This window comes from Pan paniscus, chromosome 15 (assembly GCF_029289425.2).
Source record: "Pan paniscus chromosome 15, NHGRI_mPanPan1-v2.0_pri, whole genome shotgun sequence".
NCBI lineage: Eukaryota > Metazoa > Chordata > Mammalia > Primates > Hominidae > Pan > Pan paniscus.
The window spans coordinates 54,002,255-54,029,730 of NC_073264.2; the positions used below are offsets into that span (position 1 = coordinate 54,002,255).

Genomic DNA, 27,476 nt, shown 5'->3' on the forward strand with positions numbered 1-27,476 from the left:
CACTAGGAGTAACTCAGAACTGGCTTGCCAAGGGTGGCACAACCTTTGCTATAATCAAGCAGGTGGGAAACCAGGAGACTATGGCTGCAGGTGTTAGCTCCAGCGCCTAGTAATACCTCCCTCCTTTCATTTTCTGAGTCTCTAACCCCTTAGCTCTATTCCGAATTTAAGTCTCCCATGAATGCACCTGACTGGAATCTAAGTCTCATTGGAAATGAGTCTAGAAAGTGTATTTTAGTTTTTAAGTCTTTGCTCTTCTAAGGGAAGATACAGTGAGAGGACTGTGGAACAGACAATGCGGAGCCAGCTGATTGACTGCATCATCCAAAAGGCATGCCATGTGCCAAGGGTGTGTGCTCACGGGAGAGTGGTCCTCAGGGGATACAGCTTTCTGGAGAAGTGGTATCTAAACTGAAAGTGAACCAGGTGATTTTATTGAAAAGTATTACCCCAAGTGAGAGGCTCATTAACGCTCTGCAAAGAAATCACAGTGAGCAGCAGAATGCCATCTACCTGCAGAAGAACCAGACTAATCTGGAGAGGAAATTCGCCTACCAGCTGAGCCAGGGCATCATCAGATGAAAAAGGTGAAGGAGCAGTATGGAGAACCAATAGAAGAAATCACTGAAATAGAAAATTAAGCTGTAGGTCATAGACCTTACTGAAGAAAAGGAAAAACAAAATCCAAAACAAAGCCAATAGCTGAGGCTTCATCCAGGCTTAGCCCAGGCTGTAGGAAGCAGACCTGCCACAAACGCCCTGAGGGAAAGGAAATGAGCAACCCAAATACCAGACCCTAGTTCTGAGATAGCTTTGGATTTGAAAAGACAGGACAAGAGAAAACCAATGAGACTCAAGGTGTCAGCTAGAAGCCTCCGAGGAATATCCTGAGGAATATCCTGAAGCGGCCTCAGAAGCCAGGATGAGAGCAAAGACAAAACTGTGTGAGGAAGAGGTGTTGGGGAAGGGGAAGGGGAAGGACTTGCCCAAACCCTGAAAGTGTCAGCTACTCTACTGGCAAGCCAGGAAAATTCAGAGGCTGAGGACCCTGAGTGGGACCAGCCTGTCATCAGTGAGGGTGAGGAAGAGCAGGATGTCGAAGAAGAAAGCCCAGGGATGACTACAACGTGGCTTAAAATAAGGCAGAATCCAAAACAGACAAGGAGGCAGCCCCTGCAGAATAAGGAAACTCTAAATGTCCTTAATGCTGAAGATCAAAAGACAACGTAAGCTTACTTGACAAGTTAGAAATGCAGAATCAGCCTGGCGCGGTGGCTCACGCCTGTAATCCCAACACTTTGGGAGGCTAAGGTGGGCAGATCAATTGAGGCCAGGAGTTCGAGACCAGTCTGGCCAACATGATGAAACCTTGCAGCTGGGTGTGGTGGTGCACACCTGTAATCCCAGCTAGTGGGGAGGCTGAGGCACGAAAATCGCTTGAACCCGGGAGGCAGAAGTAACAGTGAGCCAAGATTGCACCACTGCACTCCAGCCTGGGCGACAGAGCAAGACTCCCTCTCAAAAAACAAAAAAGAAAAGTTGAATCATACATTTCAGGTCAAGTCTGCACAAAGAGATTACAACAAAATATTTATGTGGAATTGAATACTTCAAAACTGTGAAAAGGACTATGTAGAAGAGACATATCTAAACATTTTTCAAGTACCCAAAGAAGTAAAGAAATTGATTTTTTACAAAAACTTGTTATCCCAGCAAGTGGCTCACTGACTATTAGGCCAATGGGGATGCCACCATCAACAACAGCCATGCCAGGTTCTCCTTACCCCTGAGGTTCATCTGATGAGCTGGTGTGCCACTGGATTCTTCTTTGCTCTTATAACAAGAAATGGATGTGTCTTTGAAGGTGCACCAATATTGCTTGTAACCTTTCAGAGTCAGCTTTTTTGGCCTATGTATCAAAGAGAATTAACAACAAAATCACTTTGAAGTAACTTTATTAACGCTATATTAGCAAAGTTTCACAATATTAATTTAAGTCTGGGGTCAAGTTTTACACGTGCTGAAATCGATCCCCCTTGGTCAGTGTCTTATTAGTCAGTGCTACTGTTACTGGATGCGAGCCTCCCTTCTCAATCTACTCTAGAAGATCCCACAAACAGCGTTCCGAAGAGAAAGGCAGTAGGGCCTGTGTTCCAGTATTCTGCAGCTGTAGCCATCACATCTATCACTAACTAGCAGGTCACATGGGAAGGGTAGGAAAAGAAAGGTGAAGTAAATGTCAGTAATTGGAAAATTCCTAGATCCTGTAATTACCTGCAGGTTTATGGGTGTCTGCAGGATTGCCTTGGAGCCTCTATAAAGATGCAAATTTACCTGGCAGGACTGAAAGTGGGGGATGTGCTTCTTTCTCCCGGGTAAATTCCAATGGTGACATTAACTTGCCACTCCAATATCAAACACAGAAGGAAGATGACAGAGCAGTCATGAGGTGTGTAAGGAAAGGTGCAGGTAGATGAGAAAGGTGGGTCAAGGGGGAAGGAGAAAGGGTAGGGGAGTGGATCTGAAATCATGCCCTTATCTCAGAAGTCCCATATTTTGAACTGCTGTATGTTCAGCTATGGTAAATGGTTTATTCTAGAGTAGTTTTATATCTTATATAGTAGAAAATAGTACTTTCCACATCACCTCCTTTCCTTTTTCTCCTCTCTGCCTTAATGCCGAGCTCTCTTGATTCTGTGGAATATAGCTGGATAGAGTGTTAAAAATCTTGATCAGATATACTAGAACTTTACATAAAATGTTCCATGAACAAATGAACAGAGTTCAATAGAATCTTGCGCTCTGAACGAGGAAATAATCACTGGCAGTGACACAGTTCATTATGTACTGCTTCCAACTGAGGCCCGGAGGGGCTGTGCCACTGTATTACTATGTTTCAGCATCTGTATGATGCAATCTAGGTTTCACAATCTTTTTTTTTTTAAAGAAAAATGTTTATCTGATAAAAGAATGAGCAGTGTGATTTTAATTTCGTAAAAGTGGTTATTTTCTCTCGTGGTAATTTGGTGTTCACCTAACTGGTAAATCCTTTTACAGTAGATGCGTTTGTTAGTCAAACTTAACAGTTAGTTTCAATAATGTGACCATGACTATAAAGCTGACAGTTATTAATATTTGGCATCCCTCCTTTTTGTACTTACTTGAAAACTTTAATGTAGTCAGCAAGTTCAGGAATGGAAGTAATGTCACCCTAGGAGAGAGTTAAATCCTTTTTTAATTTTTTTAATATTTGAAATTCTTTCTAATGTTTGGTATCTGATATCAAGAACTAGCTTACTTAATAAACAGAACGACATAAAATACAATGATAAAGATTTAAACAACAAAATCACATTACATAGTCTTATGGACCATATTCTTCTTGGTACAAAGGCATTTTCAAATAGCATAAAAGGTTAACAAAATTTTCATCAAAATGGCAATTTATACAACCCATGAGAATATGTTATCTTTAATAGTGCTGAAACTGTTTGTAGCTGCATATAAATCTGTACATTGTAAAAGGCCTGAAGTGTTTCTTCAGCAGTAACTAATCCCTATACTTAAAAACCAAACCCAGCGTTTCACAATTTTCCCGAGATCTATTTTTTCTTTTTGTAGTATTTCAAATGTGCACATCACTAAGTGGATTTTTACCATGACTTGAGATTATTTTCCTCTGCAGAAATGTCTTCCCACCACTTGTAAAAGAATTTGCAGAGTATTAGAGTATTAGATCTATTCTTACTGTATTGAATGCACTAGAGACTAATACATTATTACTTTAAAAACAAACTTCCCAGTGGTGGCGGGAGCACTGCTTAAGGCCAGGAGTTTGAGATCGGACTAGACAACACGGTGAGACCCCATCTCTTAAAAAAATAAAAACTTAGCCAGGTGTGGTGGTGCATGGTTGTAGTCTCAGCTACTCAGGAGGCTGAGGTAGGAAATGGCTTGAGCCCTGGAGTTTGAGAATGCAGTGACCTATGACGTGTGCCACTGCACTCCAGCCTGGGCAACACAGCGAGACCCTGTCTCAAAATAAACCACTTTGCTCAAAGTTCCTGAAAAATTAACATCTGATTTCTCTCTCTAAAGCATTAAATATTTCTCTCCACCACCCCCAAATACTTTGAACCTAAATCCACAAAATGGAATGCATCTATTCAAGCTAAATTAGTAGGTAAAAAAAAGATTCACCCTACCAAAATTGTTGATGTTTTACCCCCTTCCAGAGTAATCTCCAGGTCTGAAAGGGCAGCATCAACTTCATCAACTTCTTTGTCACTGTTGTTCAAATGATTCTCTGACGTCATGATTGACAGCTTATTGATATGATACTGAAACCAGAATTATTTTATTAAAATAATTGCTATAACTGTAAAACTCTAAAATGAAATTACTATCTGAATCTATATTTAATGCTTTTCAGGACCTCATTTGAAAAGACAGAAGCGTCTAGGAACTAGAACAATAGGGAATAAATACCTGAAATCAATATCCTAAACCTGCTAATAAATACTTATCCAAAAGAAGTAGGGTCTTTGGACACATACCAATGAATTCATCATTTGGGGGCCCTAAGACTTAAGAGAGTTAACTGGTCCTCAACTGTACTTCACATTAACAGAGATTTTAGACTTTTTTTTTTTCATTGTAATCTGCCCTGTGTCTATAACAGGGCCTGTTATCAAGAAATATTGAATGAACATACAGAATATGCATAAGGTCTTTTGTAGAAACTGATGAACACTGAATGCTGTACACTGCTCCTATTACCCAGGAGAAAGTCATCATTATTATGTCAAAAGCTAAAGCTCCACTTTTTCCCCATCCTTGCTTCATGCTCTGTATTCTCATATCTAAGAATGTTTGTACGTGAGTACGCACATGGACACCCACATATACGTGGGTGGGGAGGGGGCAGAGAGAGAGTAGTGAGTAGTGATGACTACTCATATGTAGACAGGAAAATTTTGGGATACAGAATAGTTACTGATTTTAAATATACTTCAGTAAGTGACTTAGAACAAATGTTATGTTAAGCCTTAGGTTTTCTACAAAGGTCAGCAGAACCTTTAAATCTTAATTACCTTTCAAAGCAACAAGCGGCACTCCAAATGTCTAAAGTATTCATTTAGTACATTCATTTCATGGGAACATTTAGTGAACTAATCTGAGGCCACTTACCAATGTTCTTCTGTGTTTTAAGGTTTAGTGATTGGTAATGAATAGTCTCTGACTACTTCAATTGTGCTGAAATGAGATCTTACAATTGTAGAAATGTCAATGTTCATAAATTATGGGAAATGAGGTAGAGGTTAAGGCCCTCAGGCCCCAAATGTCAGAGTATATTAAGAGTCTGGTGAAGAATTGGTCAAAAATACAGATCCTTAGGTTTACTCCAGAGATCCTGATTCAGGAAGTCTGGGGTCCAGCCTGGAATCTGCATTTTTACTCACTGGTCTGGGTAATTCTGATGCAAAATGTCTTCATGAGTCATACTGGAGAAATCCTGGCTGTGAATGGGACTTAAAAAATCCAGCTTTGCTTTCAAAAGTGCAAGGGATATCTTAAATTTCTTAATACATACTCTGACTTAAATGCTTTAAAAACAATGTTACTAATTCATCTACTTTACTTTTTATCCCCACCTTCTTGTTTTGTATTATTTTGCTTCTTTTTACTATTGTAAATTTACTTTACACAAGGATCCAGATGTCCCAAGGAGAGTATACTTTGGAGTATAGGTTCTCTCTGAAAGAAAAAATTCTAGGCATCTCCTCCTCACCATACTTTCACAGTTTCCTTATTCTGGTACTAGATGGCTTCCTACAACCTTAGGGTCAGTCTCTGAGAAAGCCTCCAACAACTCAAATCTGTATGTCAAAATACTCTCATTATATCTAGATTCTAAAATGGTCTTGGAGGGCTATGGTTTGAGACCATTCCATTTCCATGAACTAAAACCTGTGGTCTCTGAGGTGTTCCTTCTGTACTGATATGGAATGCCCAAGATACACTCGGGGAGGTGGGCTGCAGAATCATGCCATTCCTGTGAGAACACAACTGTGTGTACTCTCATTTTACAAACATGTTTTGAGCACCTACTATGTGCCAGGCATATAATAGGCATCTGTTGGTTTTAAAAACAATAACCATAAACATACTATTTTTTAATACAAAAATAAAGCAACAGTATAAAATCTGTGGTCTTTCACACATATTTTACAGGTATTATTACTCTATCATTGGCAAAACCTCCACTAGAAAATCATAAGCCTGTATCAAAGTGAGGAGGATGCAGGAAGAAAGCCATAACCACGTGAGGGGACTCCCAACAAACTGCTCCAGAATTTAATTCAAGAAATTCACCAGAGAGTCAGAATTATCTGGAAACACAATACAGGATCCTAACTGGCTCATTAATCAAGTCCCTAGAAAATAACTGATTAATCCATCTGTCACCTGGGATTTTCCTTGTCTATGCTTCTTTGCCACTCCTTTCATTATGTAAACTAAGGTGAAAATTAGCTGTTCTTGCTTTAATTTTTTTTTTTTTTTTTTGCTAACCTCACTCCCCATTCTTGCTTTCTAATGGCAACTTTTTGGGTCACAACTGAAAACTTTTCTGGATGCATAAAAGAAGGCATTTGGAAGACTGAGAGCATTTTTGTTTGTGTTCTAAGGAAAAACAAAATCCTTTCTACAGTGAAAAGTTCTTCAACTGAATGTCAACTCTGCTTCCTGTACTTCTGTTATTTATAGAACACCAACTTCATCAGGACTTTAGGCTGAACCTAGAATCCCTTCATAACTGGGAATACTTGCCAAAGCATTACTCGGGTATCTGAAATTTAAGAAAGATGAATTAATTTGGTCATCAGACCTCAGTATCTGTAAGAATGTGGATGTGTGGATGCCACCTTAAAGTTATTCATGAAGTGGATAATTAATTTTTAAATAAGCTCCCCTATAATTCTGAAGGAGGTGGTATGTAAGAACCACATATGAAAAAACTGGTTTAATCTAAGGACAATGTTAGCTATCTACTTAAGGATTATCATTGTAGAAAAAGGTTTGGTTCCACTAGTCTCTCTAAATCTTATCACCTAAAAGCATCGCTTTGCTACAGCCCATTTTATAGTGTGTTGTATCATCCCTGGCTATTTATGAAATTATACAGGTAAGCTTCAGATTAGATTTCAGAAATCTGATTTTTAATAAATATTTTCTTTCCAAGGAAAAACTGAGGAGCTTTGAGCAGATATACATTTGGGGGTGAGAGGATAATTTTTTTCCTACAAAATAGAGAAAAGTACTTAAGTATACCACTGAACTCTTGGAAAAGATAAAAAATCAAACTAAAATGTATTTGTTTTGCTTTCCTAAGTGTCTACTCACTTTCTTCATGGCAAAAATTCTGTCTCGTGAAATGTTACTGGAATTACTATTCCACTTTACTGTTTAAAAATACCTCCCTACCCTTTACCCGAATAAGTCCCATTTACTAGACCTTTCAACTACCTGCAGGGCTGCAAACATCATCATTTCTTCTTCTGTGCATTCAATCTCTTCCAGGAGAATGGCCCATTTGGCCTGCTCGTAAAGCTGATTGATTCTGATTGCATCATACTGCAGCAAGAGAAATAGTTCTTTTGTAATATATAACCTTTACCATTGAAAAATTTCAAACTCTGAATATTCAATTGACAAGAAAAATTTAATGCTTTTTTTCCTGGGATCTTAATTTACAAGCAAGAATTTTTATTTACAATCAAGTATTATTAGAAGGATACCTATGGGGTCAGACATGCCTATATATGCCCACATCTAATTTTCCATTAAAAATGACATTAAAATATGACAGAGAATAATTGATTGTACAGTATTAAAAGTAGATTCTGTATGTTATTTTTCAGGGAAATAACCACTAGACATTATAGCCTTTAACATAAGAAATCTAATTTGATGACACTAAAGTAAGGCGGAACTACCGATTATTTTTCAGTGTTATTACTGCAACTTGCCATACTAACATGTAATCAGAAAGCAAATTATTTTGGGGAACATTTTGTTCACTGTGGAGAAGCATACCCAGATAAAGTGGCAAGTCCTTGGAAACGGCAGTTATTTTAAGTATGCAAAATACAGGGCAAATATACTTGTGGAAAATGTTTACTTATATGTTATTCAATTATCCATTTAATTATATAAATAAAAGTCAATAGTAATGCCTTAAGAATACTGCAGATTGAGTATCCCTTATCCAGAATGCTTGAGACCTTCTGTTTTGAATTTAGAATTTTTATAGATGATGGAATATTCCATTATACCAGTTGAGTGTCCCTAACATAAAAATCCAAAATGAGCATATCCTTTCAGCATCATGTCAGCCCTCAAAAGTTTTAGCTTTTGGAGCATTCTACATTTTCAAATTAGGAATGCTCAACATGTATTTTAGAATGTTGACAAAATACATCTCCATTCCCCTCACAAATGTAACTATTCCCAAAGTAGCTTTGGCTTTACTAAAAGTAGGTATGATGTGGCCTGAAAATGAATTAAAATTATTTTCTATAATTTTATTATAGAGATTTTACTGTTGTATAAAGAATTACTTAAGCATATAATAAAAGAATGTAAACATAACATTAAAATCTAGACTATACTCTAAACATGAAAAGGATGAGAGGGTAGCCAAGAGAGGTTTCTTTCCCCAGGCTGAAAGAGAAGTAAAAGATTCAAACCTCTGTGCCAAGTGTTTTCTACGGGGGAAAAAAGCTCCAGATATTTATGGCAAAGTTAAATCTTACCAGAAAAGTGAAGTACTATGGTAGCAGAGATAATACCAATCATAGTAAAGACAAATAACAGTGTTTGTCTGTTACAGAGGAAAAAAATGTAGACCTAAGAAAAATTTGGCTGAGCATGGTGGCTCAGGCCAGTAATCCCAGCACTTTGGGAGGCTGAGGCAGGAGGATGGCTTCAGCCCAGGAGTTTTGAGACCAGCTTGGGTGAAATAGTGAGACTCTGTCTCTACAGAAAATAAGAAAGCCAGGTGTGGCTGGGTGAGCCTGTAGTCCCAGCTACTTGGGAGGCGACGTGGGAGAATGGCTTGAGTCCAGGACTTTGAGGTTACAGTGAGCCATGATCACACCACTGCATTCCAGCCTGGAGGACAGCGTGAGACCCTGTCTCAAGAAAAAAACATTTTTTTGAAGCAACATCTTTTGGCACATAATTAGTAATCTAAAAGTAATTGAAAAGGTAACCTTTTTGAAACTTTTATTTAAATATAGTTGAAGAGAGGTCTTAAATTTTAAAAATGAACTTTGCCAATTCTTTTTTTTGTTTGTTTGAGATGGAGTCTTGCCCTGTTGCCCAGGCCGGAGTGCAGTGGCGTGATCTCAGCTCACTGCAAGCTCCGTCTTCCAGGTTCAAGTGATTCTCCTGCCTCAGCCTCCCAAGTAGCTGGCATTACCAGCGTGTGCCACCATGCGTGGCTAGTTTTTGTATTTTTAGTAGAGACGGGGTTTCACCATGTTGGCCAGGCTGGTCTTGAATTCCTGACCATGTGATCCTCCCACCTTGGGTTCTCAAAGTGCTGAGATTACAGGCGTTGAGCCACTGCACCCGGCCTAAACTTTGCCAGTTCTATAGTACCAAAAGAGTACCTTTAAAATACAAATCATGACACTCTAAGAGCTTAGAGATAAAAAAAAGATAAACAAAACCAAATCAGACAAAAGTTTCATTATCTTAATAACAACAATAAAAAGGTTTAGTTATGCTTCCAACCTACTAAAATAGACTTATTTGAAATACAAATACCTTTGCCTAAAAGTTTGGGTTTTTAATAATTATTCAAGATTTCCTATATACAAATAATTCCTTATTCCACCGACTTCCAAAAACAAACATCCATGTGAACCAAACAAATTAATGGGGAAAAAAAAAACAACCCTTTAAACCCTCGGTACCTTTGGATTCAAATCAAAAAAGCTGTAATACTTGAATCGGAGCAGCAAGGCCTCATTTTCCTTCACATCTTGTTCCATGAGAGATCTTGAGGAATCAAGCCACCTGGACAAATTAAGAACAGTGGAACAAAACAACACAGAATCAAGACAATATTTCTACCTCTAGCTGGATGAAGAAATTCAATTTTATCTATATCTTAAAACTTACCCTTGGTTGATTTTTGCTTTATCAAGAAGAGCTTGAGGCTTGAACATTTTTGCCAAGATTTCTGGTGACGTGATTGGTTGACTGACAGCAAGTATACCAGGATTGCCTTCTGACAAAGCACTGTCACCAAACCAAGCAGAAGTTGGTGACAAGGGGCTTCCATCATGAGCATCATAAGTGGGGGTCATTGTTTTACTATACAGTCCTGGGCTTGAATATATACTTCCTAATAAGTAACATGAAAAACAGGTAGTAAGTATGCAGTACAGCATCTTATTTTTCAATAATAACACATACTATGATATAAAGCACACTGTGAAACAAAAGTTTTATTCTGAAAGGAAAGCTTAGTATATTATTTTACCTGTTATGAGAACATGTGTAATTAATTCTCCTTGTATAACATTAAAACACGTAATAACAAAGCCTTAAGAATATAATTAAGTTGGCAGAAATTCTGGGGGAAAAAAAAATCAGTTCAAGAGAATTAGAAAATAAGGATATAGCTGAAGCAGACAGACCAACACTTTTTGTCTTTAAATTGTGGCAAGGCTCACCTTTCAGAGGGCCAATGTAAAGAACATCAGTGCCTATAGGAAAGGAAAGAAAGGAATTCAGAAGGTAAAGGAAAGGCAACAACAGAGGACAGAAACAAAAGAATGAAAAGAAAATGAGAAAAAGAAAAAACAGATTTTCCCTAATTGTGAATCATAAACTGAAGTACACATTTCAAGTGGATTTCAGAGTAAAGAACCTTAGAAGCTACAACCTAAGTAAAACGTTTTTTTTTTGTTCAATTTAAAAGAATGAAGTGCTCTAGTCAAGTATATAGTGACAAATATGTCTACAACTTTTACCACCATTTGAAATCCATACAATTTGAAGGTAACACAATAGAACTGAATTCATATAGATTAAGAATAATTTTATAGTAATGTCTTCTCAGTGAATAAACAGGTTTCAACAATTTTACAAATAAAGTTTTTTTTAATTTTTAAGTTCTGGGGTACAACAAATAAAGTATTAATGCAAAAGGGGAGATAAAAGTCTGCCCTAGAAAGAGTCTAAACAGAGATATATTTAATAGTCAAATCTCAAAAGGAAGGGATATTGCCTTATTTATCTTCTGATTTCTTAGTATTAGGGCTAGACATATAGTAGAGGCTACATAAATAACAATTTGTTACATTAGTCAACAGATGGTATGTGCTCCTTTATTTAAACTACAAAAATTAAGGAGATGAATTTAAGGCATTTAAAAATGTTCAGAATGACATTAAGTACAAGCAGCTCCCCCAAGTCCTAGCTCTGTTAAATTATATTTTGTTCTGTTGTCATAATTTTTCAAAAGAAAATGTGTAATGGGCATAACACTGTTAATGTAAAGAAAATGGCTTTTCCATTCCCTAAATTTAGGGTTAAGCTTAGGAATTCATCTCCTTTCCTACTATTTTTAACTCTTCTCCCCATGCAATGATAGAAACACTGCCTGTGAAAAAGTGGTGCTAATGCTAGAGATTTTTGTAGCTGTCATGACCTAGTCTAGGAAGCAAAGGCAAAGTTAAAAAAAAAAAAAAAAGTTTTTACTGAAAATATGTAATCTCTTGCTGGACACAGGATATTTGATTTTATGTCCCTGACACGTGTTCTTCCAATGTTAGTACTAAAAAAACCTGTAAAATCTAGGCCAGGTGTGGTGGCTCACTCCTGTAATCTCAGCACTTTGGGAGGCTGAGGCGGGTGAATCACTTGAGGTCAGGAATTGGAGACCAGCCTGGCCAACATGGAGAAACCCTGTCTCCACTAAAAATACAAAAATTTGCCAGGAGTGGTGGTGCACGCTATTCAGGAGGCGAAGGCTGCAGTGAGCCAAGATTGCGCCAATGCACTCCAGTCTGGGCAACAAAGCAAGACTCTATCTCAAACAAACAAACAAAAAACCCTCTAAAATCCGAACACTGTTAATCCTAAAACACAAAGCAAAGTTGTGAACTCTTTATCAGCATTTAAAGAACACTGGGATCGTTAGTCCTGGGGCTTTAAAAGCTAGATCCTTAAACTAGACAGGTATTTTTCAAACTTAAAATTGTGTGACACCTTTTGAAAGGACTAATTGGGCACCCCACACTTATTAAATGTGCTGAACACATTACTCCAACTCAGTTGGGCAAAGGGTATTTCTGCTACAGAGTGTGCATGTAGATAAAGTGTGAAAAAACATTAACTTCTAGGCAAAGTCTTGTTTCTTTCAAAGATCTATTAAATAAATCTGTTACGAAGAATGTCAGAATACTGAAAATGTGCACCTGGTGAGATTATAATTTCTATCCAAAACTGAGTCAAGTTAGAATGGACAATTTGCTTTATAAAGTTTCTAATATAGAAAAGATACTCCCCCTAAATCACTGATATGGTTTGGATCAGTGTCCCTGCCCAAATCGCATGTCTAATTGTAATCCCCAATGTTGGAGGAGGGGCCTGGTGGGAGGTGACTGAATCACAGGGGTGGAGTTCTCATAATGGTTTTGCACCATCCCCGCTTGGTACTGTATAGTCAGTGACTTCTCATGAGATCTGGTTGATTAAAGTGTGTGGCACCTCCCCACTCCCACCCCTACCTCCTGTTCCAGCCACGTGAAGGGCTGGCTCCTCCTCCGCCTTCCGCTGTAATTGTAAGTTTCCTGAGGCCTCCCCAGGAGCTGATGCCACCATGCTTCCTGGACAGCCTGCAGAACTGTGAGCCAATTAAACCTCTTTTCTCCTAAGTTACCAAGTCTCAGGTATTTCCTTATAGCAATTCAAGAATGAACAAATACAATCACACATTTAATAGAATCAGCCACCCACCCAAATCTCCCTTTCAACTTCCTATAGTTTGTATCTTCTTCAATTCATACTTAATCACTTCGTTGTTCTTATTTGTTCTGTAGGCACTATGTGATAATAAACTCACTTACACTTCGTTGTTCTTATTTGTTCTGTAGGCACTATGTGATAATAAACTCACTTAGCGTTCACAACAACTCTATTATTCTCACTTCAGAGGAGCAAACTGAGGCAAAGCAAGGTTAAATAACTTGTCCAAGGTCAAGAGCAAGTAAGCTGCAGCCAAGCTATAAATCGGCCAGTCTGGGCAGGCGCGGTGGCTCAAGCCTGTAATCCCAGCACTTTGGGAAGCCGAGGTGGGCGGACTGCCTGAGGTCAGGAGTTTGAGACCAGCCTGGCCAACATGGTGAAACCCCGCCTCTACTAAAAATACAAAAAATTAGCCAGGCATGGTGGCAGCATGCCTGTAATCCCAGCTACTTGGGAGGCTGAGGCAGGAGAATCGCTTGAACCCAGGAGGCGGAGGTTGCAGTGAGAGACTGCACCATTGCACTCCAGCCTGGGTGACAAGAGCGAAACTCCGTCTCAAAAACAACAAACAAAAAAACCCCAGCCAGTCTGGCTGTAGGGCTACACACTGCCTCCATGTACTATAACTTACGTAAGCCATTCCCAATTGGTGTGCACCTATTTTTTAAAATTCTGTTACTGTAAGGTGGCTCATGCCTGTAATCCCAGCACTTTGGGAGGCCGAGGCGGGCAGATCACCTGAGGTCAGGAGTTCAAGACCAGCCTGGCCAACATGGTGAAACTCTGTCTCTACTAAAAATATAAAAAATAAGCTGGGTGTGGTGGTGCATGCCTATAGTCCCAGCTACTTGGGAGGCTGAGACAGGAGAATCGCTTGAACCGAGGAGGTGGAGGTTGCAGTGAGCAGAGATTGTACCACTGCAGTCCAGCCTGGGTGACAGAATGAGACTGTGTTTCGAAAAATAAAAATAAAAAAATAAAATTCTGGCCAGGTGCAGTGGCTCATGCCTGTAATGCCCGCACTTTGAGAGGCCAAGGCGGGTGGATCACCTGAGGTTAGGAGTTTGAGACCAGCCTAGCCAACATGGTGAAACCCCGTCTCTACTAAAAATACAAAAATTAGCCAGGCATGGTGGCATGCTCCTGTAGTTCCAGCTACTCAGGAGGCTGAGGCAGGAGAATCGCTTGAACCCAGAAGGCAGAGGTTGCAGTGAGCCGAGATCACACCACTACACTCCAGCCTGGGTAACAGGGCGAGACATAGTCTCAAAAAAAAAAAAAAAAAAAAATCTGTTACTAATGTCATTATTGCAAACCAATGCTTCAACAAACATTTTTGTAGTTATTTCCCAATTCTAGCAGCAGTGCTGGGTCAGAGGGTATGGGTATTTTAAATTCTTTCGTCGTGGTTCAGAGACAATCCCAACTAAGTTGTTTTCTTGAATGTCTGGTTTAAAATACATCTGAGGCAGAAAACTAGTAAAGAGTAAGATAAAGTAGCAGATTTAGCAACAAAATATGAGCTTACTAAATGACATGGAAAGATAATTTAAAAACTCTAAGGGGGAGAAATAGAGTTCAAAAAGCACTACAGTCTGAGTCCACCTACTGTAGATATTTAAAACCCGATATAATCAAACAACTCCTAAATATTGCTATATTTTAACACAGTAAAATTTACCTAACTTATTATAAATTGTATATTTTTTAAAAAGAGTACTAAAGTAATACATTTTAAAAATTTTTCACCAAAATACCTATCTTATACCATATTTTATCAAAAGGATTTTTATGGTATTATTTTTATATTTTTGGAGAAAATTTTCCCAAGCAAGAGTAAACCTAGAACTATAAAGTAAATGGTTAACAGATATAAGACCACATAAAAATGTAAAACAATATGGTTTTAAAAAAAAAAAGGCCACAAACAAAATGCCAGTATATAAAGGGAAGTAACACATTAAAATTTTAATATCACTAAAAGCAAAAATATAAATAAAATAAAAAATCTATCATTTGAAAATTAATAGAATAGAAATGGCTAATAAACATATAAATTATTCAACTATCCTAGTATTAGGGAAATGCAAAATAACTGAGATACTACTTATTGTCAAACTGGCAAAAATATAGTTACAACATTCAATATTGAGCAGAATGTAGGAAATGGGGCATTTTCATGTACTGCTGATGGAAGTATAAACCACAGAAACTTTTTGGGGGGAGAGAGAGAGAAACAGAGTGTGTGTGATATCGTGTATAGATATATATGTATCTACACATACATGTATTTTTTTAGAGACAGGGTCTCGCTCTGTTGCCCAGGCTGGAATGCAGCGGTGTGGGCACCCAGGTTGAACTCCTGGGCTCAGGAGATCCTCCTGTCTCAGCCTCCCAAGTAGCTAGGACTACAGGTGCACACCATAACGCCCAGCTCTGGGATATATATGACAGAAAAATTAGATACCACCTAGGTAGAAAAACAGGTAAATATACTTTTTCTATAGGTAGAACTCTGAAGTCGTTTATAAGAACTAGGGAGACTTCTCTGCTTTGACACAAATCACTAAAACACTGATCACCAAAAATCAAATTGCAGAGCATAAAATATATATTAGGATCTCATTTATGTTATTAAAATAAGACTAGATGTGCAAATTTTATACCCACATGTGCGTATAAACACACAGAAAGGGTACTGTCAAGTTGGACTCCAAACTTACAACCTCGTTATATGTAGTAATCAAGAAATGGCTCCCTCTTGAGGAGTAGCAGCCAGGGAATAAGTTTAAAAGGAACTCACCTTAAGTTTAATACATTTTTTATATTACTTGAGTTTATGATAAAGAGACTGTATTAATGTATAAATTTTGTAATTAAAAAATATATGAGGTCCATCAGTATGTATCATCAAGTGAGAAAACACAATGTGTGTATAACACAGTCCCACTTTTGTTAGGAAAAAAATGAATATGTAATCCTGTAATATTTGAATATTTACTATAAGCATGTGATACTTTTGTACTTAAAAGAATAGTTTTAAAAAATGTTTTGAGGCTAGGTGCAGTGATCCCAGCACTTTTTTTTTTTTTTTGAGATGGAGTCTCGCTCTGTTGCACAGGCTGGAGTGCAATGGTGCGATCTTGGCTCACTGCAACCTCCCCACCTCCCGGGTTCAAGTGATTCTCCTGCCTCAGCCTCCCTAGTAGCTATCCCAGCACTTCTGAGAGACCAAGGCAGGAGGATTGCTTGAGACCAGCCTGGGAAACATGGCAAAACCTCATCTCTACAAAAAATACAAAAATTAGCTGGCCATGCTGGCATCTGCCTGAAGTCCCAACTACTTGTGAGGCGGAGGGAGGAGGATCACTTGAGCCCAGAAGTCTGAGACCAGCCTGGGTAACATAGCAAGACCCTGTCCCTTAAAAAAAAAAAGAAAGAAAAAATTTAGCAAACGTTCCTATTATAATTCATAAAATAAACATTATGGCCAGGCATGGTAGCTCATGCCCATAATCTAGCACTTTGGGAGGCTGAGGTGAAAGGATTACTTGAGGCCAGGAGTTGATGACCAGCCTGGGCAACACAGAGAGACCCTGTCTCTTAAAAAAAAAGAATTGGTTACTTAATGGTTAGAAGCATGAGCACCAGAGCCTGGATGTGAATTCTAGCTCTGCTCCTTATTAGCTTTGTGACCTTGGGAAAATTACTTAACTAAGTAACGAAAATTACTTAACTAAAGTTAACTAAAATTACTTAACTTTAGTTAAAAAAAGTTAAACTTTATTTAACTAAAAGGTTAAATAAAATTACTTAACCTTGGGAAAATAACTCCACTTAACCCTTGTGGAGTTATTTCCTCAGAAGTAAAATGAAGACATCACCAAAACTGCTGGTATTTTGTGGCGATTAAGTGAAAGATTATGTATTCAATAATACTTACAACTTATTTACTATGTATGTAATTGTTGACCATGGAGGAGGAAAAACCTGACATTATATACGTTTATTTCTATGTGGCTAAATTTTCTCCTAGAATATAAATTCATATATTTATTTTGTTTATATCAACAATATACACTACTCTCCAACCATTAAAAATCAGAGACAACCAAGAGGAAAAAAACAAACCATAAGGCTTATTTGTGATTTTGGTTTGCAACCCACTTTCCTACCAAACAAAAGTATTTTTAAAATACGGATTAGTATTAGTATTAGATGTGACTTATAAAAGGAAAAGTATTAGTGGGTTGCTCAATCTAAATTACTATGTCTTAATCAAGGCAGCCCAGCTTAAGAATTCAGTGAAAAGACTGATGCTAACTCAATCACGATTATTCATTAGCTTAAGTTATATACTAACCAGCTTTCCTACAATTTGTCATTATCACCAAGCTGAAGGGAAGAGAAGCAAAAATTAGTAAGTTCTGGAACTATTACAAAATTATCCAATGCTTCCAATTCTACCAGTAGCTTCTTGTCTTTTTGTTTTGTAAGAGCTAAGCTGATAATTTTATTTTTCATACTCACAGGGTTTGCTTCTAGCCATTTCCGTATGATGTAAAAATTTTAAGATTTCCTGCTTCCTGGACCAGCATACTCTCAAGAATTTCTATGCATACCGGTCTTCACCTATGGTTTCCAGGCAACAAAACCTCCTCAGCTTCCCAAATTCTAACTCTCTAAGACTTATAGAAACATTCAGCGTTATCGCTTCTAATATTGATATGGGATGATTCTGATTGCCACTACTCATGTAGAGTACAGTATAAGGATTTGTTAGAGAATTTAAATTTTAACTAAATTTTTTTTTCTTTAAGGTAAACAAGGCTACAAAAATTAAGTAAAAGCTAGGTTGTGGCATCTCTGGCCACTGACATATTTGCTAAAATTATGGGTCTGTGTGTACTCATGAGGCACAGAAGGAAGAAGGAGACGGGTGTGTGCACAGTGCAATGGTGAAAGCTCTAGCTTGGAAGCGGGATGAGCCTGGGCTTACAGCTCAGCTCTACCAGTTACCAGGGATTAGCTCCCAGGCAAGTGATTTAGCCACTCTGGGTTTCTCTTCTCATGCTACCAATTTTTCAGAATTGCTCAATTAATTAATATATTTTACTGTGTGGATTAAATATATTACATCTAGTGTTTTGGACAAGAAGTTGCTCAATAAATGTGGTTGTCAGTAATAGCAACGTTTTAATAAAAACATTGGTTTTCTTTCTGAAAAGGATCTCTTACAAATAAAGAGGCCACAAATGTCCCTTAGGACATTCAAAGCTGTCCAAAGGTCTAGCCTCTGAAAGGAAAGAACTGAGGAATAGTACACAGACCAGAAATAAAAGCAGCTGCAGTCTGGGTGAAAAGGGAACTGGGTGAAAAAGAACAAGGGAGGCCAAGATTGGGGAGGGTAAGAATTGGTAAGGATGCTCTGCTTGGGCACAAGCTAGCCAAAAACTGGGCAGCACAGGAACAGCCCAATGATGCAATGACAAAGGTGCAAGTTAGTACAGTCATGCACCTACTAACAACAGGGATAAGTTCTGAGAAATGTGTCGTTAAGGGATTTCACTGTTGTATGAACATCATAGAGTGTACTCATACAGGCCTGGATGGTATAGCCTTCTACACACCTAGGCTATACGGATGGTATAGTCTATTGCTCCCAGGCTACAAACCTGTACAGCATGTTACTGTACTGAATGCTGCAGGCAACTGTAACACAATGGTAAGTATCTGTATCTGTGTATCTAAACATCTCTAAACATAGAAAAGGTAGAGTGAAAATACAGGGCCAGGTGTTGGCTCATGCCTGTAATCCCAACACTTTGGGAGGCCAAGGTGGGTGGATCACTTGAGACCAGGAGTTCAAGACCAGTCTGGCCAACATGGTGAAACCCCATTTCTACTAAAAAATACAAAAATTAGCCAAGTATGGTGGTGTGCGCCTATAGTCTCAGCTACTCAGGAGGCCGAGGCAGGAGAATTGCCTGTATCTTGGCTGCAGAGAGCCAAGATTGCTCCACTGCACTCCAGCCTGGGTGACACAGTGAGACTGCGTCTCAAAAAAAAAAAAAATACATAAAATAAAGAAGGCTGGGTGCGGTGGCTCACGCCTGTAATCCCAGCACTTTGGGAGGCCGAGGCAGGTGGATCGATCACGAGGTCAGGAGGTGAGGAGTTCGAGACCAGCCTGACCAACATGGTGAAACCCCATCTCTACTAAAAATACAAAAAATTAGCCGGGTGTGGTGATGCACGCCTGTAATCCCAGCTACTCAGGAGGCTGAGGCAGGAGAATCGCTTGAACCCAGGAGGCGGAGGTTGCAGTGAGCCGAGATCGCCGCCACTGCACTCCGGCCTGGGCGACAGAGTGAGACTCCGTCTGAAAAAAAAAAAGAAAAGAAAAAAAAGAAGACAGTATTTTAATCTTATGGGACTACAGTCATATATGTGATCTGTTATTGACCAAAACATCACTATGCAGCACATGACTATATATATTTCTTACTATGTCACAATATTACATAGACATAATCTTTTATCCTCTTTTTTTTTTTTTGAGACAGAGTCTTGCTCTGTCGCCCAGGCTGGAATGCAGTGGCGCAATCTCGGCTCACTGCAACCTCCGCCTCCCAGGTTCAAGCGATTCTCCTGCCTGAGCCTCCAGAGTAGCTGGGATTACAGGTACCCACCACCACGCCTGGCTAATTTTGTATTTTTAGTAGAAATGGGGTTTCACCATGTTGGTCAGGCTGGTCTCGAACTCCTGACCTCAGGTGATCCACCCTCCTCAGCCTCCCAAAAGTGCTGGGATTATAGGCGTAAGCCACCCGCGCCCGGCCCCTTTTATTACCTCTTCCTCAACCTACAGGCTTTCCAGCAGTATCGGCAACCCTTCCCCATATTCCCTCCTGTACAAATTACTGACTGGAAGTAAATATGATACTCTTTCTACAATAATGATTTGATAATTTTGTAAAATATTCAGAAACCAATGGTTCTACAATGCCTTAGTCTAAATTCCATTGTCTGTTGTTAAATATGTTCCAATGTTATCCTGAAGGAGCTTGGAGGTCTCTTCCCCCATAAACTGGCTCAACTCATTTATTCACATCTTGTATTTTTGCAAGGATATTCTTTGTTAGTATCATTCTTTCTGCTTGGACTGCCTTTTCCCATCAAAAACCTAGCCACTGGAACTTAAAAGCTGAATTCACAAACTTTGTTTGGAATTGTTTTCTGAATTTCAAAAACACTATCTTCTATAAAAGTCATTTAACATTTATATATTACCTCCTTAAGTATAGTAACTGTTTTTCCACTAACCTATAAACTACTTAAGAGTAAGGATTGTCTTATTTCTTTGTATCTTTCAAAATGCAATCAGTACATAAAACAGAAAAGTTAGAAGGCTTGTGACCTTAGAAGACTTTTTACTGTGCCATAATTTCTTATCCTTATCCTCAAAATGTGGGTATTAACAATATCTACTGCAAAGAGCTGTAGTGAGAATTACATGGGTTTCCATGGGTAAAGTGCATGAAATAGTGGTGGGCACTGCACAGTAAGTGCTCTGTGAGTGCTGCTTTCATTATTAGTATCATCATCATCTCAGAATTTAAAAAACCAGAATGAACTAAATTAGTAAGATTAATTTAGATATTTGCTGAAGGGACCCATCCTAAGTAATGGATTTATAAATTTGTGGCTGATGGAAATGTAGGAAACTGCAATGTTCAGTCCAGGTATATGCCCACGATTAAAGAACAATATAACCTAATTAATTAGCCACTTAGCTTCCCAACAGACATCACCTGCATGCCTGCTGAATGCCATATGCTGAGTTAGGTTCTGGTGACAAAAAGGTGACATAGCCCCTTCATGCAGTGAGCTCACATTAGCAAGGAAGAACACACAGTATAACAATACCAAACACAGAAAAGTCTGCTGACTTATGACAGAAAGATGCCTAATTCAGATTGGAAAAGTAATGAAAGGGAATCTAAGAAAGCTCCTCAAAGGAGCAAAACCTTTAAGGAAAAAAGGTAGGAAGGCCCGGAAACCAGAATATGCAAAGCAGAGAGAAGGCTGTTTTTTTTTTTTTTTTTTTTTTTTTTTGAGACGGAGTTGTCACCCAGGTTGGCTCACTGCAACCTCCGCCTCCTGGGTTCAAGCAATTCTCCTGCCTCAGCCTCCCAAATAGCTGAGATTACAGGTGCCTGTCACCACGCCCAGCTAATTTTTGTATTTTTAGTCAAGATGGGGTTTCACCACGTTGGCCAGGCTGGTCTCAAATACCTGACCTCAGGTGATCTGCTTGCCTTGGCCTCCCAAAGTGCTGGGATTACAGGTGTGAGCCACAGTGCCCCGCCTGGTGCCGTTTTTTTTTTTTTTTTTTTTTTTTTTTTGAGATGGAGTTTTGCTCTTCTTGCCCAAGTTGGAGTGTGGTGGCACGATCTCAGCTCACTGCAACTCCCACCTCTTGGGTTCAGGTGATTCTCCTGCCTCACTCTCCCAAGTAGATGGGACTACAGGCACGTGCCACCACGTCCAGCTAATTTTTTTTGGTATTTTTAGTAGAGACAGGGTTTCACTGTGTTAGCCAGGATGGTCTCGCTCTCTGACCTCGTGATCCACCTGCCTTGGCTTCCCAAAGTGCTGGGATAACAGGCGTGAGCCACCACGCCTGGCCTTAAGTAAAGTTTTAAGGAATAATGCATTAACCAAATAGTGGTGGTTTTCATGACCTAGATACTAAAAAAATTTCCAATTTCTGCCTGAGTCCAATTATGATACTATTCCTTTTTGACTCTCTGAACAAGAGAACTGGGCTTCCTCTTTATTGATTCAACTATTAACACCTGACATGATGATTTGCACATGAGAGAAACTGACACTGGATAGTGATTTCAGGACAGAGAAAAATGCTGAAGGAGAGTTTATGTTTTTTTTGAGACGGAGTCTCACTCTGTCACCCAGGCTGGAGTGCAGTGGCACGATCTTGGCTCACTGCAACTCTGCCTCCCGGGTTCAAGCGATTCTTCTGCCTCAGCCTCCCAAGTAGCTGGGACTATAGGTGTGTGCCACCATGCCTGGCTAATTGAAGTTTTTGTTTTTTTAACTTGACCACTCTTCCTGACCTACATGATCCATTTATCCACCACCAGAAAGACAAAGGTACACAGTCCACAGTTCTTACTTTGAGTCCATTGCTTGGTAAAAGTCTTACCTGATCCAGGAGTGATAAGAGGCCCCTCTAATTCAAGTGCCTCATCTTCAGACTGGTCATCTAGCTTCTTCTTTTTTTTCTTTGTTGGATCTCTGGGTTTCTTTAAGAGAGAAAGTTCTTCGGGGTGTCTGATATCTGTTAATAAAATAGATTGTTTTACTAGAACAAAGGAAAATTTAAACATTTTACACTTAGTAAATCTATTGTTTCAAGATAAGAATGTGTAACTTCCTTCTGTATGTCTGAGTTGTGTCAGACATTGATGTCATGCAAAACACTGATTATGACACTTAAACTACCCAAAGCATTCTTAATTCGTAACTATATAATAAATGTAATGACCTCAAAGTGGAAATAACAATCTACTAGGGTACGGAAAGAAAATATTAGAAGCCCTTATTTATAGATTTATTTTTTATCTAAAACTGGAAGAAAAATTGAGTTTATATGTCCTTCACTCATTCTGTATGTCATAAGGTACACATGATAAATGAAGTAAATGTAATGATACTTTTAAATCATTACCAAATCCCAGTTTTTTTTTTTTTTTTTTGAGACGGAGTTTCACTCTTGTTACCCAGGCTGGAGTGCAATTGAGCAATCTCGGCTCGCCGCAACCTCCACCTCCCAGGTTCAAGTGATTCTCCTGCCTCAGCCTCCTGAACAGCTGGGGTTACAGGCATGTGCCACCACGCCTGGCTAATTTTGTATTTTTAATAGAGACAGGGTTTCTCCATGTTGATCAGGCTGGTCTTGAACTCCTGACCTCAGGTGATCCGCCTGCCTCGGCCTCTCAAGTGCTGGGATTACCGGCGTGAGCCACCGTGCCCGGCCCCAAATCTCAAATTTTAATTGATTCAAATATTCTGCCCTGTATCAAATGGCTACAAGTTTCTGATCTATTTTCATTTGAGGAGTCTGATAACAAGGAAAATGGTTAAATGAAAATAACAAAAGAAATTAAAAATGACCCAATTAAACACACACACACAATATATATTGCACACGATGTTCACAAATTTCAAGACTCAATTTTGTTAAGAAGTCAATTCTCCTCAAGCTAAAGATTTAATGAGATGCCAGTCAAAATTCCAATTTGCTTTTCTGTAGAAGTTGACAGGTTGTAAAATTTATATGAAAATGAGAACAATCCTAGAATAGTCAAAGACATTCTTAAAAAGAACAAAATTGGACGACTTACACTAACTGATTTTAAGACATCATAAAACTGTATCAATCAAGACACTGAACTTACTGGCTAAATGATAAGACGTACAGATGAATGAAACAGAAGAGGGCCCCCAAAACAGACCTACATATGGGTGATCAGAATTTTTTGACAAAGGTACCAAGGCAATCCAAGGAGAAAGAAAAATCTTTTCAACAAAGTGCTGAACAATGATTCATATATATATTTTTTAAAGACCATTAACCCTTATAACAATAGCAAAAATTAATTCTAAATGACCACTGATCTAAATGTAACAGTCAAAATAATGAAACTAGAAGAAAGCATAAGACAAAGATTTCTTAGATAGGACACACAAAAAAAGGAACCACAAAAAATTGCCCTTTATTTAAAAATAAAAAAAAACAACAACCCCAACCTACCTACTCTTTAAAAGACACTGTTGAGAAAACAAAAAAGGCAAGCATACAGTGGGACAACATATTTGCAGCACACATATCTGACAAAAGTCTTGTATTCTGAATATAAAAAGAGCCCTAACAACTCAAGAAGACAAATGAACTAAGATCTGGACAATCACTTCATCAAAGAAATATGACCAAGCAGCACATGAAAAGATACTTGACGTTATCAGTCATCAGGGAAATACAAATTAAAACCACAATGAGATAGCAGTACCCACACATCAAAGAGGCCAGCATTAAAAAGACGTTACTACTCAGTGTCAGTGAGGATGTGAAGAGGAACTTGAACTCTCATAAGCAGCTGGTAGGACTATTAAATGAGACAATTTTTTGAAAACAGCTCAGCAATTCTGTATAAACATACATGTACCACACAACTCCAGACATTCTACCCCTAGTTATTTACCCAAGAAGATGAAAAGCACATTTGTAATAACTTGATTCATAAAAGCCAAAACTGAAAATAACCCAGATGGATAAACAAAAATGTGATATTTGCAAACCAATGATATACTACTTAGACAATGGAACACAACTCACCAATCAGTAAAAAGAAACAATTGACACATGCAATAAAATGAATGACTCTCAAATTTATTATATTAAGTGGAAGACAAATTAGAAAAGAGTATATGTGATTCCATTCACAAAATTCCAGAAAATGCCAACAAATCCATAGTGACAGAAAGCAGATCAATTTGCTGGTAGCTGAAGTTTGACAGGTGACAGAAATATTCTGCATCTTGATTGTGGTGGTTTCAGAGGTATAAATATCTGTCACAACTCAAATTTCACACTTTAAATAGATACAGTTTATGGTGTATCTATTATACTACAATAAAGTTAATTAAAAAACTGTGAAACGATGAAGAACCCAAAAATTAACAATAAAAAAGAAAAGCCGCAGAAAGGAGAAGCAATAGGTCTACAGTCATGCGTCACTTAAGGATGGGGATGTGTTCTGAGAAACGTGTCCTTAGGCAATTTCATTTTATTTTTTTGTAGAGATAGGGTCTTGTCATGATGCCCAGGCTGGTCTCCAAACTCCTTGGCCTCCCAAAGTGATGGGATTATAGGCGTGAGCCACTGCACTTATTTTTAAAATGTATTTTAAAAATAAAGTAATTGCACTATGATGTTACAAAAGCTACATCATCACAAGGAGACGGAAAATTTTCAACTCCATTATAATCTTAAGGAACTATCACTAGATATGTGGTTCATCGTTGACCAAAATATTGTTATGCAGCACGTGACTGTGTATCACAATGTCTGGCAGCACTATACTATATGTCAGAGTATGAAGAGAACAGACAATGCAATTCATATCACTACAAAACTTGCAAAGCTATAGATTGCTAATTACTGGATCAAAATTTTACATGTGGCAGTTTACAGCTTTAGGAGCCCATGACATCCACTAGATTCAACCCAATATTATAAATTCAGAAAGCTTTTTGTTTGTAGGGGACCTGAAACTAGGATCCTACCATGCTGCTACAGAGTTGATGAGGCACAATTTAAGGTGGAAGCACACAGCCAAACTACCTAGATTCAAATCCTAGTTCCACTATTTATTAGCTGTGTGACTCTGGACAAGCTACTCAGCCTGTCGGTGTCTGAGTTTCCTCATCTAAAATGAGAACAGTGCCTCAGGAGGTAGTTGTATAAATTAAATGATACATAACAAATGCTTTGTAAGTATTTGTGTCTTAATGTTTTTCCTCTAATTATAAAATGGCTAACAACAGAGACCTGGCACAGTGGTTCACGCCTGTAATCCCAGGACTTTGGGAGGCCAAAGTGGGAGAACTGCTTGAGCTCAGGAGTTCAAGACCAGCCTGGGCAACCTAGGAAGACCTTTTCTCTACAAACAAATTTTTTTTTTTTAAATTAGCCAGGCATAGTGGTGCACATCTAGAGTCCCAGCTACTCAGGAGGCTGAGGTGGGAAGACTGCCTGAGCCTGGAAGCTGCAGTGAGCCATGACTGGGCCACTGCTCTCCAGCCTGGGTGACAGAGCAAGACCATCTGCAAAACAAATAAAACACACACACACACACACACACACACACACACACACACACACACACACACACACACCATGGTAGAAATTTGGAAGTTACCTCCCTCCTCAAAAAATATAAATAACTGAATCATTTAAAATGTGTTCTTTCAGTACCATAAGACAGGGCAAAAAATAAAATGTTTTCATAAAAGGTGAAACATGACTAGCAAATCATTTTAACAACTGCATAATATTCTATGTAAATAAATCATAATTTAATCATTCTTCTAATACTGAGCCCATTATAAATAATATTTAACAATTCTACAAACATCTATGTCCATCTTTTTCCATATTTTATTTCAGAATTCACTGGAGTAGAATTACTGGATTAAAGGTTATAATAATTTTAAGGCAAAGATGGAACAAGATGGATATATGTTCTTGTTTTATGTCTTTGATTAGTAGTAACGTACATCTTCTCGTGTTTTTAATAATTTATATATATTTTCTTCCTTTTCTCATTTTTCTGTAAGATTTCTTCAAATCAAAGTTAATTTGCATGTAAAAATTAACATGGGAGCAATGACTGCAAACCACACTGGACTTTCTTTTTTAAAAAGAATTTTTATATAAACATTGTCCATGTTTAAATAAGAAGTCCAAATAAATTATTTTAATAAGTATGTGGGTTTTGGTCAGGTTTTCTGTTGGTTATTTCAACGTTACTCTTAGAAACACTCGGCCAGGCACGACGGCTCACGCCTGTAATCCCAGCACTTTGGGAGGCTGAGACGGGTGGATCACCTGTGGTCAGCAGTTTGAAACCAGCCTGGCCAACATGGTGAAACCCCGTCTCTACTAAAAATACAAAATTAGCTGGGCATGGTGGCGCATGCCTGTAATTCCAGCTACTCGGGAGGCTGAGGCAGGGGAATCGCTTGAACCCAAGAGGCGGAGGTTGCAGTGAGCTAAGATCATGCCATTGCACTCCAGTCTGGGCAAGGAGAGTGAAACTCCGTCTCAAAAAAAAAAAAAAAAACAACCAAAAAAAAACCCCACAAAGAAAGAAACACTGTGGGACATAACTAGGTTTTCATTTTGTTCTGTATTTTACAGGCTATTTTCTGATCGGTTTCTGAAACCTGAAAATGGAATTAGCAGAAGAACTATCCTGAACGAATATGTGACCACAGAGTAGGTAAATATAACTGCTCTTTAATTATTAATAAATTTGGGGTAAGTATATCTAATAAAGAGCAGAAATCACGTTAACAAGTAAATACTTGTTCCTTAAATTCTGCCACTTTCTTGAAAGCATCTAGGCATATCTGGTTTTTTTAAAAAACATACTACAGCATTTTTCAGCTAAACTTACACAATTAAAAATCAAATATTTTCTTCATTCTTGTATATTTAAGATATAAAGTTAATCCACTTATCCTCAAATGTAATTTTTGGGGTTTCATGGATTAGCAATAATTACTATAATTAGGTAGGTTCAGAAACTCAGAAGTGATTTCAAGTATATCCTTTGAAC

At 38.3% G+C, this 27,476-nt stretch overlaps 1 protein-coding gene across 4 annotated transcripts in view; it reads right to left on the reverse strand.

Moving 5' to 3' along the window:
- Window positions 1-27,476, reverse strand: part of FERMT2 (FERM domain containing kindlin 2) — a 93,886-nt gene that overhangs the window by 13,767 nt on the left and 52,643 nt on the right. For 2 of the 4 annotated variants that reach the window (XM_034937561.3, XM_034937560.3), the window contains exons 4-11: window positions 22,277-22,411; window positions 10,749-10,781; window positions 10,192-10,417; window positions 9,984-10,086; window positions 7,528-7,635; window positions 4,206-4,340; window positions 3,162-3,211; window positions 1,785-1,909 (exon numbers count right to left, since the gene is read on the reverse strand). In XM_034937561.3, the coding sequence (XP_034793452.1) occupies window positions 1,785-1,909; window positions 3,162-3,211; window positions 4,206-4,340; window positions 7,528-7,635; window positions 9,984-10,086; window positions 10,192-10,417; window positions 10,749-10,781; window positions 22,277-22,411 (915 nt within the window). The remainder of the gene's footprint in view (window positions 1-1,784; window positions 1,910-3,161; window positions 3,212-4,205; window positions 4,341-7,527; window positions 7,636-9,983; window positions 10,087-10,191; window positions 10,418-10,748; window positions 10,782-22,276; window positions 22,412-27,476) is intronic. The other 2 variants (XM_003831705.5, XM_003831706.5) reach the window with 1 other exon arrangement.